Source organism: Lathyrus oleraceus, chromosome 5, assembly GCF_024323335.1.
Source record: "Lathyrus oleraceus cultivar Zhongwan6 chromosome 5, CAAS_Psat_ZW6_1.0, whole genome shotgun sequence".
NCBI lineage: Eukaryota > Viridiplantae > Streptophyta > Magnoliopsida > Fabales > Fabaceae > Lathyrus > Lathyrus oleraceus.
In genome coordinates this window covers 251,882,294-251,898,191 of record NC_066583.1, presented here as the reverse complement: position 1 = coordinate 251,898,191, position 15,898 = coordinate 251,882,294, and the positions used below count along the sequence as shown (strand labels likewise).

At 35.3% G+C, this 15,898-nt stretch overlaps 1 protein-coding gene and 1 long non-coding RNA gene across 2 annotated transcripts; one reads left to right on the top strand and one right to left on the bottom strand.

The window, feature by feature from the left end:
- Positions 1-583: 583 nt before the first annotated feature.
- LOC127083582 (alpha-N-acetylglucosaminidase) lies at positions 584-10,775 on the top strand. Its single transcript, XM_051023897.1, has 19 exons — positions 584-1,034; positions 1,114-1,190; positions 1,792-2,003; positions 2,117-2,238; positions 3,165-3,253; positions 3,522-3,616; positions 3,797-3,878; positions 4,731-4,837; positions 4,969-4,999; positions 5,553-5,670; positions 5,775-5,822; positions 6,248-6,358; positions 7,119-7,220; positions 7,533-7,631; positions 7,964-8,074; positions 8,368-8,597; positions 8,708-8,945; positions 9,033-9,111; positions 9,213-10,775. The coding sequence occupies exons 1-19, from the start codon at positions 804-806 to the stop codon at positions 9,485-9,487; spliced, it is 2,457 nt and encodes an 818-aa protein (XP_050879854.1). The 5' UTR covers positions 584-803; the 3' UTR covers positions 9,488-10,775.
- LOC127083583 (uncharacterized) lies at positions 7,315-9,497 on the bottom strand. The gene is made up of 2 exons (XR_007788472.1): positions 9,352-9,497; positions 7,315-9,260 (listed from the first exon to the last, which is right to left on the bottom strand). It is a non-coding gene; the product is annotated as an uncharacterized LOC127083583 (long non-coding RNA).
- Positions 10,776-15,898: the final 5,123 nt, after the last annotated feature.

Genomic DNA, 15,898 nt, shown 5'->3' with positions numbered 1-15,898 from the left:
GCGCCACAAGCATTGGCGTCTCCTCATGAGACCCAATGCATGTGCGTCAATGCTCCTGGCGCCTACTCTTATTGGTATGGGGATGCGCCAATTCATCTGACGCATCTTCTACCAAACTTGATTATTTTAGTATTTTTTTTTGAAAAATTGGTTATTTAAAAAAAAAATCTCATATATATATATATATATTCCCTCCGTTCCTTTATAAGTGTCATTTTTTAGAAAATATTTTATTTCTTTTTTAGTGTCATTTCAAAGTTTAATATATAGTTAATTGTAGTATTGTCAAAATTACCCATAATCATTTATTATATGTAGAGAAAAAGATTAAATAAATTACTAAAAAAGTTCAATATATAGTTAATTATAGTATTGTCAAAATTACCCCTAATCATTTATTATATATAGAGAAAAAGATTAAATAAATTACTAAAAAATTAAAGATATCGTAGGAAAAAACATAATCATTATTCAAAAAATAATAATAATTATTAATTGTCTTGATATGTCTAAAATGTCAAAACACGACTCTTGGAACGGAGGGAGTATATATATTGACAATACCACTTACCAGACTACTTCTTTGATGTATGTATTGAGAATAAAATTAAAAAACTTGGTCACTTAAATTAAAAAAGTCACAAACGAACACGAATCTGGCGGCAAAAGGTGAGCTTCCGCTGTCAAGCTTCTACTGGGTTGGCCGGCCTTACCTTACATGTTGCCTTCTTGCGATCAAACTGAAATGAATCCTTTCTACTTCTAATCCTTCTTCTACCAACTTCCCAATCCCACAATCTATCATGAACTCACAACCTCTCGCCATTTCTCTCATTTTCATCCTCTCACTCCTCATTTCTTCCTCCAAACCAGCCCTATCTTCCACCGTCGGAGTTGATGCCATCTCCCGCATTCTTCAAATCCAAGACCGAGAAAGAGCTCCTCCGCCCGTCCAGGAAGCTGCCGCCCGCTCCCTCCTCACCCGATTGCTGCCTTCCCATTCCTCTTCCTTCCACTTCCGCATCCTCTCCACGGTATTTCAATTCTTCACCTGTTTGCCTTGACCTAATTATACCTATTTAAGTTTCTTTGACTAATTTTTGACATTAACAGAAGCAATGCGGAGGCGAATATTGTTTCACTATCAGTAACCATCCTTCTTTTGCAACACTAGGGAGTCCTCAAATTCTGTACGGTACCTTTGAATTTCTCCAGAAACTGAGTTTGTGTTTATTTGAGCAACAAATTGATTGTTGGTATCTTTTGAACAATTTATTTATTATAAGTGGAATCTCTAGTTAATCTGACTTATGGAAAGTAGTGGATAATGAATAATATTCAAAAGCATGGACACGACACACGTAGACATCAATAATAAACATCAATAATAATTAAAAAAAAAAGAATAAATTGAATATAATCACATGTCGGTGTCACAATGATGCGGATACAAACACTTTTTTTTCGGAGGTGTTGGTGCTACAATATTCAAAAGAGTGTCTTGGAAAATTATGTTACTAAAGCTTCTTCTGAACTGAACCTAACGGAGTGATCAATGAAATTATCAAAATGTCAAAATAGTTTAGTATGTCTTTTATTATTCTTAGAATATGATTTGGGAGGATTGTGTGAGGATTTGTCCCCAATTATAGAGTTATATTCTTAGAATTATTAATTTGAATATACATTGAATTTTTTTATTGATATAAGAAGGTGCGGTTGTTAGACTAGAGAGAGCAGCAAGCTATAAGCTAAATGAATGGATGATGATTTTCGTTTAATTCTCGACAGAATTGAAGGAACAACAGGAGTGGACATTGTTGCTGGTTTGCATTGGTATTTGAAGAATTGGTGTGGTTCACATATATCTTGGGACAAAACTGGTGGTTCCCAACTATTTTCAATACCCAATGTGGGGTTTCTGCCACGTGTTCACGATGCTGGAATCTCGGTTCGGAGGCCTGTTCCATGGAGCTATTACCAGAATGCTGTTACTTCTAGCTGTAAGCTATTTTCTTGTTTTCACATCATATGTCTTTGCCGCCGTGCATGGAATTGGTATCTAAAGATTTCATTTCATTTTCATGTGATCTTGTTATCTTCTTTCTTTTGGAAGATTCTTTTGCTTGGTGGGACTGGAAAAGATGGGAAAAGGAAATCGACTGGATGGCTCTGCAAGGTGTCAACTTGCCACTTGCATTTACGGGACAAGAGGCTATCTGGCAGAAAGTTTTCAAGGTCATTCATTTTTATACCAATTTGTCTTTACATAATTCTTGGTATGGGCTTGGCATTGTAACTTATTAGTCACTCATGAAAACATTCTGAAGATGGTTTTTGAACCCACACATTACGCACCACTAAACTAAATTTGGGCATTATTTTAGAAAATTCTTAATACAAGCTTTACCTAACCATGGAACTATTAGTTTTGTTTCTAATTTCTGTAAAGCAGTAGCATCAAAAATAGAGTATAACTTACATGGCATTTGATATGTGAATAAAATTGAGGGGAACTGCATTTTTTGTTATATTTCAGTCTCATCAGTCCCATTCGCTTAGATACAGTTAAATTCGTAATTTGAAGTTTTCCACTTCAGATGTTAAGAAGTGTCCCACAGCATAAATTGTGGGAGCTGTAAAATAATGATTTTACATTTCTAAAATAGTTTTCCATAAACAACTTCATACAGCCAGTTCTTTCCATCAATTTAAGTAACTTTTTATTAGATATTGAGAGGTATTCTTTTCAGATGTCGTCCAATTTTATGATAGGTTTAGTGTTTTATGATACTGCCATCGCGACATAACTACAACATGCCTAAGCTGTGCTCTGTGTACATGTATTTGAATATAGTTTTTATGAGTTTTATTACAACCTTATCCCCGAAGGAAGCATTATCTGACACTCTTGAAAGATATATAAATGTTTAGGTGCAGTTAGAGTGGTACCTTAGTTCTCCTGTACACTTTCTTTTTGTTGTGTAATTCTTAGCATTTTCTGCTTGGATGTTTTGGTTTAATTGACCTTTAAATGATGATAAGGAAATAAAAATGGTGCCCTTGTCATCATCATATCAGTAGGTCAGTAATCCTGGATACTGTGTAACAAAATTCTGCTCCAGAGTATTTCTTAGATAACCGACCTTATAATCAATCTACAGGAGAAATTTAACATGAGTATTTCTGATTTGGATGATTTCTTTGGAGGCCCAGCGTTTCTCGCATGGTCACGTATGGGAAACTTACACGGGTGAGTGGTAGAATCACAGGCTTCTTGTTTGATATTAATAACATGTTTTTAGCTCAAGGCTTTCATAAAATTTGTATATTGAAATAATTTGTGGAAACTAGAACAATTTATGTATAACTACTCCAGTTTCATTACGAAATTGTCAAGTCTGGTTATTTTAGTAAACACTCTTTCTCTGCGGCTAGAGTTTCATTGTCATTGTACCTGGTACCAGCAACCATAGTTTGAAAGAATGAGCAATCATATTTTAATGATATTTCAATTCCAGGTGGGGCGGACCACTTCCACAGAGCTGGTTTGATCAGCAATTAATTTTACAGAAGAAAATTCTTGCCAGAATGTATGAGCTTGGGATGACTCCTGGTACTCATTAGTCATTATTACTGTCATTGATTCTTCTACCAGACAGTGATAAATTATGGTTGAACCTTATGCAAACTATAAAATGATCAAAAAGAAAAAATAAATATTTTTCATTTGGTTTCAGTTCACCTTCGACTTGTTTTCTGGAAGTTACTTTAATACCAAATAATTGCTTTTCAGTCCTGCCAGCTTTTTCTGGAAATGTCCCCGCTGCTCTGAAATATATATTTCCATCAGCAAAAATAACACGCTTGGGAAATTGGTAAGTACAATGTTGTACCCGTTGGCTTGAACTTGGTGTAATTAGTCTTACCGAACAACCACACTGGTTCAAGGGAGCTTTTAATTAAGTGCTTATTGAATAACTGTTTATTATATAAGTATTATGTATAAACTAATTTTATAATCAAATAGGAAACTTGTTTAAACAATTTCATTTAAGTCGTAAGCTATTTAGAGATGACATCCTAGCGAAGAAATATGAAAATCAATTATTGAAGTGGCTTGGAGAGGTAAGTTGCATGTTTAGCACATGTGCACTCTTCACCACCCTACAAAAAAGTAAAAGCGCTATCTTACTCATTGAAATCCTAGCACCTGTATAGTCTTCGCCACTTAAAAAATGGGCATGCTTAGCTGTCACTGATTTTACTTTTCTGAATACTGAAGACACCGTGCCTGTATAGCTAAAATGGAGAGGTTTGTACTTGTACATATTTAACTGAGATCAATCATGAAAGTGCTAAATCCCACCGCCCACCAATTTTGCTTTTCTGCATATTATTGACACAGTGTATTTGTATAGATAAACCTAGTCAATGGATAGAGAAGCCCTCATGTGGAATTGAACTTCAGCAACCTATGTAGACAAAACTGAATGAAAGCAGAGAACCAATCTATATATAGGGCACGCTGTCACATAATGTGTGAAACATAATATAGAACAATAAACTCAAAACTCTCATAGTAATGTCTGAAGATATAACAAGATGCAATAGCCTTGGAACCAGTGAGAAAGCCATTAATAATGACCTCATTGCTGTAATTGTGTTCATTTTCCTGTTGCTTTACATCCATATCAACCACCCACAAACTATCGACTTTTTTTTCATAGGTTTTCTGTTAAGAGTGACCCCAAATGGACCTGCACTTATCTTCTTGATGCAACCGATCCCTTGTTTGTTGAGATCGGTAAAGCATTTGTTGAACAACAACTGCAAGGTGATATACATACTTCATTCTAAGTTAATTGGCTATAATGCGTGACATGGTAAAATGATACGCAACCATTCTGAAATATATATCCCAATATCAGTTAATATTTTGTGATATTTGATTACCTTCTCATCCAGAGTATGGAAGATCCAGCCACATATACAACTGGTAAGTTTTTATTTGTTCATCAATTAATTATAGATCTTAAAATTTCATTACTCCAATCTTTGTGGAATGGAAATCACTGTAATTTGGTTTATGGAATACTTTTTGAACATTTTTTCTTTTATGCAATATATTGCATACTCGTGGAGCTCCTTCCCAACATACTTTGGTATTCTTTAGTTCTATGTAAGCTCCTTAGATAATATTTGTGATTTGGCTGTCACATCTTCCCTGTAAAGGATTTTCACGTTCTTTCTGTTCATCCATCAGACACATGCCTTTTGCAAGTAAAACTCTTGTTGGTTCATTCTTAACTTTTCTAAAGCTATTATGTTTTCAATATTAAGTTAAGGTTAACTAATGGCTTTATTAAAGACAACCATGACCAATGCATTGAAATATATGTAAATTTTTATTTTTATCATTGGAAAATAGATGTTTTTGATAGATCTCCAGATCATTTGAATTATGGTTTATATGAATATGCACAATCACAGTTTTCGTGAAGAACTTGTCCTTTCATCCACTAATGTATAGTATGATGGATCAATCTCAGCGATACCTTTGATGAGAACACTCCACCCGTTGATGATCCAGAGTACATTTCTTCATTAGGTGCAACAATTTTCAAGGGAATGCAGAGTGGTGATAATGATGCTGTTTGGTTGATGCAGGTGACATAAATTAGTTATTTATCCTTTTTCAATTTAATCACATTTTTATCCAAGTAGATTTATGCAACCTCAAAACTCTGTTGGTTCTGTTTTTATTTATGCAGGGATGGCTATTTTCATATGATCCGTTCTGGAGACCTCCTCAAATGAAGGTTTTTATTTATACTTGTTTACCTTCCAAGTTCCAACTTCATTGCTTGTTTTGACAGCAATTCTTACTATAAGCAAATCTTGTCTGAAATCTGGCTATGAAAACCATTTTCAGTTTCACGGTTTTGCTTACAAGGATTTCTATTTTAAATTTATTTTTATTGCTTTTACCATTCACATTTGATTCTTTCTAGGAATATCTATCCTGCATAGAATGTAAGTAGCAATCTTTACAACAGTTTTCTTTTTCTATTTCCCTTCTTTCAGTGCCTTTGTAAGATAAATGGGTGGAATAATGTATATACACATTTGAGGAAGTGGATTCTCTATTCAATATATATGCTTTCTAGAATTAGGAGTTCATCCTGGTTATTTATTCTAACTTAATTATCTTTCATATATGATTTTTGTGTGTGCTTGTTTTCAGGCTCTTTTGCATTCTGTTCCGGTGGGAAATCTGGTTGTTCTTGATCTGTTTGCTGAAGTTAAACCCATATGGACTACCTCAGAGCAGTTTTATGGTGTTCCTTACATCTGGAAAGTCATTTTCCATCATATAGTTTTAAATAAAAATAGGGTAAATTATATCCCCTTTCATGAGGGAAGTTTGAATTACACTTTTCTCTTCTCTTATGTTAAAATCTACAACTTCATCCTTGGCAAGTAAGCATATATTACACTTTATTTTATTTTAATGTAAACAAGCCTTTTAATGAGAAGATAGTTAAATACGATTAGGAACTGGAAGATTTGAAAACTGTATGTTACTGACATTGATAATTAAAAACAGATAAAAGAAAGATGCAGAAGAAACTTAATTTATTTAAAATGGGATAAAGTGTAATCTATATTTACTTATCAAGAATGAAAATGGTAAATTTTAACAGGCGTGGTTCAAGTTTTGTTACAGAGAAGAGGAGAGTATAATTTTCTCCAAAACACAATATATATATATATATATATATATATATATCCACTTAAATGTGAAGATTTATATAGTGAATATATGCACAATTTATGTCTTCTTTGAAAAGATATTTGCACAACATATTTATCCTCTATGAAAAGTTATAACTTCTCACCTTTCTCACTATAGGTGAATATTTGCACAATTTTACGTTTGTTGGCTATCGGGGGGTCCTGTGCCTCCTTTAGTTTAACATACACTAAGATTTAGAGCTTTGATGTTAGTTATATTTATAGATTATCCAAGTCTCTGTCGTATGCATCCTTATTCCTTTTTATTGTATTTTCTTTTAATGTTCTTTAAATTGACTGTGTGTGTTGTGCTTGACAGGTGTATGCTGCACAATTTTGCAGGAAACATTGAGATGTATGGGATATTAGATGCTGTAGCATCTGGTCCAATTGAAGCACGAACAAGTGTTAACTCAACAATGGCAAGTTATTCTTTTTTGATGACGGACTCAATTCTGTATTTAGTGTCACCGTTGAATTACAATTATAAACGAAAACTAAATAGAGATTATAGGCTCACAAAAATAGATATGAAATCCATATGCTATATTATCTATTAATATCATGACTGTCAGGTGTATTAAAACCTAAACAAAACTCATTAAAGCTACTATAAATGCTAAAAGCATAATATTATTATTTACACAAGTAATTTTGGTAAAAGCTTTTCTATAACTATTTTTGTGATGAATTCTTTTTCTGACACACTCTTATACCTGCTTGATTTTATGTAGGTTGGAGTTGGAATGTCGATGGAAGGTATCGAACAAAATCCCATTGTTTATGATCTGATGTCTGAAATGGCATTTCAGCACAACAAAATTGATGTTAAGGTAACAATGATAGAATCTTAATATCAATTGGTTGCACTATTTCACTCAAGGTTTTACCATGTTCCCGTGCGAGTGGGATCTCCAGGGAGCTGTCGTGACTCGTGACCTATGGAACCCCTCACAATGTGGATGTCCAGTATTTTGCCACATATGGTTTAGGGGATACTTTCTACCACATGAATTTAGTTATTTACCTCTAATCTGTAACTTTAGACATCAGATATAATTCCAACATGCTTCCCTTAGTCCATACTTTGTTTTATTTAATTTCTATTTTCACTAATTTGGTGTTGTTTTCAGACTGAAATGCATAATGGTGGTTGTTATTTCAGGCATGGGTTGATTTGTATTCAACTAGACGATATGGTAGACAAGTTCCTTTGGTACAAGAGGGATGGAATGTTTTGTATCATACTATTTACAATTGCACAGATGGAGCCTATGTAAGTAGTTGGATGTTACTTATAACCCGGTGCTAGAAATTTCTTCCACTCCTACAATATAAGGCCCTTTATTTAATGCGATTATGTATATTTTGTTTCTCCTTACTCAACAATGTAAAAGGACTAATCACACGACATCAGCTTATCTCGATCTTTTGTTCTCCTTTAATCTGACAAATGACTTATGTAAACAAGTGACAACCTCAGCTGCACATCGTATGTTCCATTTCTACTGCACATGCATAAATTGGAAGATCATGTTTCATTTTTACATTTTTGGTTTATTGGAACAGGACAAAAACAGAGATGTTATTGTAGCATTCCCGGATGTGGACCCTTCCTTACTTTCAGTACATAATGAACACTCTCGTCCCTATGCCAAGCCAAACTCAAGAGCAATTATCAAGGAAATAACTGATTCATTTGATCGACCTCACTTATGGTATTCAACATCTGAAGTAATTTATGCATTGGAGCTATTTATATCTAGTGGAGATGAACTTTCAAAAATTAGAACTTATAGGTGAGAGAAGTCGGTTAAATAAGAATTCTCACTCCTCTTTAAGTAGCTTGGTGTTGTCTTATTGTATGCCAAGGTTTAATATAGATCCATGCTACTTATTCTTTACACAGGTATGACCTAGTTGATCTCACCAGACAAGTTTTAGCAAAATATGCAAATCGGCTGTTCTATAAGGTCATTGAGGCATACCAATCACAAGATATCCATGGAGTGACTCTACTCAGCCAAAGATTTTTGGACCTAGTGGAAGATTTGGACGCGTTGTTGGCTTGCCATGATGGGTTTCTTCTAGGTCCCTGGTTAGATAGTGCAATACAACTAGCTCAAAATGAAGAACAGAAGAGACAGGTTTGATTTAATTCTATTGGCATATAATTGAAAATCCATCTTATCCTATATATACTTGTATTGATTTACAGTTCTAAACATTTTCAGTTTGAGTGGAATGCTAGAACTCAAATCACCATGTGGTTTGACAACACAGATGAGGAAGCCAGTCTGCTTCGTGACTATGGTATCGAACAACAATTAACAGAGAAAAAGAAAAGAAAAGAAAAGCAGTGTAATATATAGACGTACTAATCGATTGCATGCTGTTTTTACTATTTTTCACAGGAAACAAGTACTGGAGCGGGCTTCTGCATGATTATTATGGTCCCAGAGCTGCTATTTATTTCAAATATTTAATAGAAAGCTTAGAGAAAGGCAAGGTTTTCAAACTAAAGGAATGGAGAAGAGAATGGATAAAACTTACCAATGATTGGCAAACCCGTAGAAATATATTTCCAGTTGTAAGTAGAGGAGACGCTTTAAACACTTCTCGGTGGCTCTTCAACAAATACCTCAACCTTAGCAATCCTGAGAAACTGGAGAGCTGGACTGAATACTAATCAGTGAAATTTTAATGAACTGTTCTGTTAAATTAAATGTATATGAATCCAAAACCATGTTGTTAAGGTGGAAAAGGAAATAATGGTTTCCCAGTTGATGCAAAATATGTATAATAAACTTGTGGAGACAGTTTTTTTCTTATTGATAAAAGAATAGTTGAATAAGGATGGTCCTCACTTGAACAAAATCATAACCTAGAGACCATGGTTCTGGTGTGAACAAAACAGTTGGGGAATCGCACTAATGGCCACATGAAATTTGGACCCGGAATTGCTTTCGGTAGAATTATTCACTAAAAAAAGTATGGTCCTATTATTGACTTTTCCTTTTCTCTTTTCCTAACAGCTATATATCTTTTTTCTTGGGTTACCTATAGTATATAGAAACCACCCAGATGGGACGCAGAGTCTTCGAAGAATAAGTGTAAAGCCGCCAAAGAACAAAAACGAGCCTACCAATTCTAGACTTGAATTATAACGTAAGCGCAAACGTGTGTGTTTCATTATCTCTGTTGGTCCAAGTCCAAGTTTTTCAGAAAAATAAAAAAGATTATCTTAGTCAAATAAACGTGTTCTAGAAGGTTCCCAAATGAGAAAACGAGTAATCTTGTTGTGGATGCCTTCATCAAGTGTCAACGTCATAACATAGCTTAACCCATGACATTAAGATTTTGGTGAATTGCTTAACTTGCTTTGCCTTCTACTTTTAAAATATTCCTCCCTCTAGTCCCTATAAAATGCAACGAACCAGCTCTCAGTTCTTCATCCTCAAAAACCAATACCATTCTCCCAGTGCTCTTAAGTCCTCATTTGTTTCCCATATTTTTCAGCCTCCTCTCCCTTTAGCAAACTAATTGAATTGAAGAAATGGGATCTCATGAAACATCATGGGCTGACCAATGGGACGATGGTCCTGACCCTATAAATGGTTCCAACCAATCCAAAAAGAAGAGCAACAACGTGCTAGGCAAGACCAAGACAGTGGCATCCACTGGTGTCAAGAAGTTGAAGGAGGGTACCTCTGTTGGCCTCCAATGGATCAAGACCAAGTATAACAAAACCACCAACAAACATTAAAAATTACTTGTTTCTGTTCAACTCTTTGTACATGTTAGTAATCTTAAGTCCTTTGTTTTCAATTCATTTATTCTTGATGTGTGAGATGCTATAGTACTGTTCTCTGTAGGAGACATGCTTGTATTTTTGGTTCTATTTTTTAGGATTGTTGTATTGTATACTTACATGAAGCTTGATTTTTTTTTTAATATACTGTAGCTGTTTTTACTCATCGAGTTGATGTTCTTATTTATCTATAGACCAAAATTCTTACCACTTCTTTCATAAAGAGTTATAATTTTAATGTAAGTAATCAAGCAGTCCGTTTATAAATCAACTATTTTTTTTCATTCAACTTTTTAAAATGATTTCTCATTTGTAAGAGTTGAAATTAAAAGAGTCAATATCAAACGAACCAAATCAATTAATTAAAGGATGAATTACAGTTTTCATTGTTTTCATCATACACAAAATCCAGAAGTTATTGAATGTCATTATTAGGATACATACCCTATTATTCATTTGATTGTAAGATATTGAATCGAACTCTAGTATAGTCGAATGGTAGTTTCTTGATTCAACAATTCGAAATGACTTTAGCATGTCGTCTAAGTCTGTTCACATGCTATAGTCAAAATATGTTAGGATTGTTGACGTGTCGAATTGAGCTTGTTTGTTATTCCCAATTGTTTAAGTTAACTTGTTCTCTAAGTTAATTTGTGTAATGGACTTGTGTGTAAAAGCTTGTTAGGTTAATGTGTTAGTTTTCTTATAAATACCATACTAGTCTCTCATTATTGCAAAATACAAATCCTAATTAGGGTGTGAGAGGTTATTTGCTATTCTATAACACTTGTAATCTTGTTTCAAAGAGAAAGTAAAGAATAATAGTTTATGACCAATTTCATTGTGTTCTTATTGTTTTCTTCTTTTCTACCCTGTGGGTTTTTTACTGATCAAGAAATCAATTATACTTTATAATTTCGACATCATTTTCACAACAAATTGGTGCGGTGAGCATGGAGAAGATGCCATCAATAAAGTATGAGATTGAAAAGTTCACCGGAGTGAACGATTTTGGTCTGTGGCGCTTGAAGATGAAAACTCTACTGGTTCAGTAGGGTTGTTTAGAAGCGTTAAAGGGAGCCGCAGTCATGGACGTTGCGTTAAAGGATAAAGAAAAAAATGACTATGGTAGAGAAAGCCCACGTCGCCATCTTATTGAGCCTTGGTGATAAGGTTTTTCGATAGGTTTCGAAGGAGACGACGATGTCGGGTCATTGGGAGAAACTCAAAAGTTTGTACATGACCAAATCACTGGTCAATCGCCTCTACCTAAAGCAAGCTCTGTATTCATTCAAGATGGGTGAAGACAAAGTTCTGGCTGAGCAGTTGAATATGTTTAACAAGCTGATTTTTGATCTTGAAAATATGGATGTAAAAATCGAGGATGAAGATCAAGCGTTGTTACTCTTGTGTGCTTTGCCCAGAACACATACTCACTTCAAAGAATATCTCTTGTATGGAAGAGAGTCTATGACCTTTGAAGAAGTTCAATCAGTCTTGTACTCCAAGGATTTGAACGAATGAAAGGAGCACAAACCATCTTCGACTGGTGAATGTCTGTCGATTAAGGCGAAATTCACAAAGAGAGATGACAAGTTCGACAAGAAGAAGGGTAAAAGTCAGCATAAGTCTTATAGTGGTGATGCATTTGGTATTCGATGTTATCGCTGTAAGAAGGAGGATCATACAAGAAAAGTATGCCCTGAACGCCTGAAAGATCATGGAGATAAGGATGATGGCAACGCAACCATTGTTCAAGATGATTTTGACTCATCTGATGTTCTTGTGGTTTCAAGCGACAACTCAAGTAAAGAGTGGATTATGGATTCAGGTTGCACTTGGCACATGACTCCAAATAAAGACTTGTTTGAGGAACTATGTGATCAAGATGGTGGATATGTATTACTTGGAAATACTAAAGCTTGCAAGATTGCAGGTGTTGGATCTGTGAGATTCAAGCTCCATGATGAGTCAATAAGGTTGTTGACTGAAGTCAGGTATGTACCTGATTTGAAGAGAAATTTGATTTCTCTTGGTGAATTCGACAAGAAATGATATGTTTTCCAAGGAGAGAAAAGTATTCTAAAAGTCATGAAAGGGTCGAAGGAAGTCTTAAGAGGAGTGAAGAAACAAGACTTGTATACCCTTGAGGTTAAAGTTGTCAGTGGTTCTGCAGATGTTGCATCCATAAAACCTTTGTCGAAGACAAAAATTTGGCACATGAGATTGGGCAATGTTAGTGAAAGGGGTCTGGTTGAATTGGGGAAACAAAATTTACTTGGTGGAGACAAAGTCGAAAAGCTGAAGTTTTGTGAACCCTGTGTACTTGGAAAATCTTGCAAAGTGAAGTTCAATAAAGGCAAATAAAGAACACATGGATCCCTTGATTACACCCATGCTGATATTTGGCGGTGTCCATCATATTCAGGAGCAACGTATTTTCTATCCATGGTTGATGATTATTCCAGAAAGTTATGAGTATTCATCCAGAAGACTAATGATGAAACTTTTCAGAACTTCAAAAGTTGGAAGACTCTGGTCGAAAATCAGAATAGCAGGAAGGTCAACAGGTTGAGAACCGACAATGGCCTTGAATTTTGCAATGAGGCATTCAATAGTTTTTGTGCAGCCTCTGGTATTGTAAGTCACAACACTACTGCAGGTACTCCCCAACAAAATGGTTTGACTGAAAGGTATAATCGAACCATTTTAGAAAGAGTTAGATGCATGTTGACTAGTGATGGGTTAAATAAGGTGTTTTAGGCAGAGGTTGTTTGGACAACAACATATCTGATAAACAAATGTCCTTCGACTGTGTTAGATATGAAGACACCTGAAGAAATTTGGTCGGGACATCCACCAGATCTCGAAAAACTTAGAGTATTTGGCCTCACAACCTATGCCCACATTAGGCAAGACAAAGTCGAACCTAGAGCTCAAAGATGCATGTTTATGGGATATCCTGAAGGAGTCAAAGCTTACAGGCTATGATTCCTAGAGCCAGGTCATAGGAGGTGTACCACTAGTCGAGATGTAGTTTTCAATGAAGCTGAGATGGCTTTCAAGAAAACTGATGACGTTAGTCGAAGTGCACAGATATCTGAAGAAGAGTTGGAACAAGAATAAATTCATGTTGAGGTGGAGCATGTCGATGCGGAATTGCGTATCCCAAATCAAGTTAAAGAAGAAACACAAGATGGTGAAGATACTAAGGAAGATGAGAAAACTATCGATGACTACCTATTGGCAAGAGATAGGCCGAGAAGAGTCATCAAGCCACCTCAAAGACTTGAGTATGCAGATCTTATAGCTTATGCCTTAATCTCTGCAAGTGAGGTTCTATATAAAGAACCTAGAGATTATAAGGAAGTTATAAGGAGTCAAAATAAGACTGAATGGATGAAGACCATGGATGATGAGATGAAGTCTTTTCATGATAACCACACTTGGGAACTAATTAAGAAAACCTGTTGGAGCCAAGTTAGTCAACTGTAAGTGGATTTTCAAAGTTAAGGAAGGAATCGAAGGAGTGACGTTGAAGAGATATAAGGTAAGATTGGTCGCAAGGGGTTTCACTTGGAAAGAAGGTGTGAACTTCAATGATGTGTTCTCTCCTGTTGTGAAGCACATGTCCATTCAAATATTACTTGCCATAGTGGCACAATTTGACCTAGAACTGGAACAAATGGATGTGAATAATGCTTTCTTGTATGGCGATCTAGATGAAACAATCCTGATGAAATAACTTGAAGGGTATGCAGAAAGGGTAAGGAAGATTACGTGTGCAAGCTAAATAGATCTTTATATAGACTGAAACAATCTCCTACACAGTGGAATATGAGATTCGATAAGTTCATGACACACATAGGTTTCATTAGAAGTCATTTCGATCACTGTGTTTACTTCAGATTTCGACATGGAAATTCATTTGTTATTTTGTTACTTTATGTGGATGATATTCTCATAGCAAGCAACAATGTCAAGGATGTAATGAAGGTGAAGGCTGAACTTAGTAAGGAGTTCGATATGAAGGATCTGGGAGAAGCATCCAGAATTCTTGGGATTGACATCCAAAGGGACAGAAAGCCGTCTAAATTATGCTTATTTCAAGAGACATACCTACAGAAGCTTCTCGACAAGTTTGGTATGTCGAATTCAAAGCCTGTTATGACTCTGACAAACCCTCAATTCAAGCTGAGTACATATCAGTGTCCCAGTACTGAGGTCGAAAGAGCTTATATGAATAACATCTCATATGCTAACATAATAGGTTCTTTGATGTATGCTATGGTCTATAGTAGATCCGATATAGCATATGCAATAAGTCTTGTAAGCAGGTACATGGCGAATCTTGGAAAGGCTCACTCACAAGCATTAAAATGGATTCTAAGGTACATAAATGGGTCTCTGAACAGAATCTTGACTTATGGTGGAGCATCAACATGTGGTGAAAATAGTAAAGCAGAAATCGAAGGGTATGTTGACTCTGATTATGCAGGTTGTATGGATTCCAGAAAATCTGTTTCTGGATACGTGTTCACTATGTTTTGTACAACAATCAGTTGGATAACAATATTTTAGAAGGTTGTTGCCTTATCAACCTCTGAAGCAGAATATATCGCCATCACTAAAGCTGTGAAAGAAGTACTGTGGCTTGAAGGTTTTTCTAAGGAACTAAAACTTCAAGGTCGAGTTATCACTATTAATATGATAGCCAAAGTGTTATACATTTGTCAAAGAATTCAGCATATCACGAGCGAACCAAGCACATCGATGTGAGACTGCATTTTGTCAGAGGGATAATCGAGCGTGGAGAAGTTCAAGTGCTAAAGGTTTCGACAGATCACAATGTTGCTGATATGATCACTGAGACATTATCAAGTTGCAAGTTTTTCCACTGTATGTAGTTGGTAAAGCTGCATGAAGAAAGCTAGTTTGTTCACTTGATATTATAGAGTTTGTTCCAAGGTGGAGATTTGTGAGATATTGCATCGAACTCTAGTATAGTCGAATGGTAGCTTCTTGGTTTGACAATTCGACATGACCTTAGCATACCGTTGAAGTCTGTTCACATGCTATAGTCGAAATATGCTAGGATTGTTAGCATGTCAAATTGGGCATATTTTTTTATGCCTAATTGTTTAAGTTAGCTTGTTATCTAAGTTGGCTTGTGTAATGAGCCTGTGTGTAAAAGCCCATTAGGTTAGTGTGTTAGTTTTCTTATTAATAGCATACTAGTCTCTTAACATTGAAAAATGTAAATCCAAATTAGGGTGTGAGAGGTTATTT

Excerpts from the sequence above, each read along its gene's own strand:
- LOC127083582 (XM_051023897.1), top strand. The coding sequence starts at position 804 with ATGAACTCACAACCTCTCGCCATTTCTCTCATTTTCATCCTCTCACTC. Across the intron at positions 4,838-4,968 it reads TGTTGAACAACAACTGCAAG|AGTATGGAAGATCCAGCCAC; the intron begins GTGATATACATA and ends CTTCTCATCCAG. Across the intron at positions 5,823-6,247 it reads GGAGACCTCCTCAAATGAAG|GCTCTTTTGCATTCTGTTCC; the intron begins GTTTTTATTTAT and ends GCTTGTTTTCAG.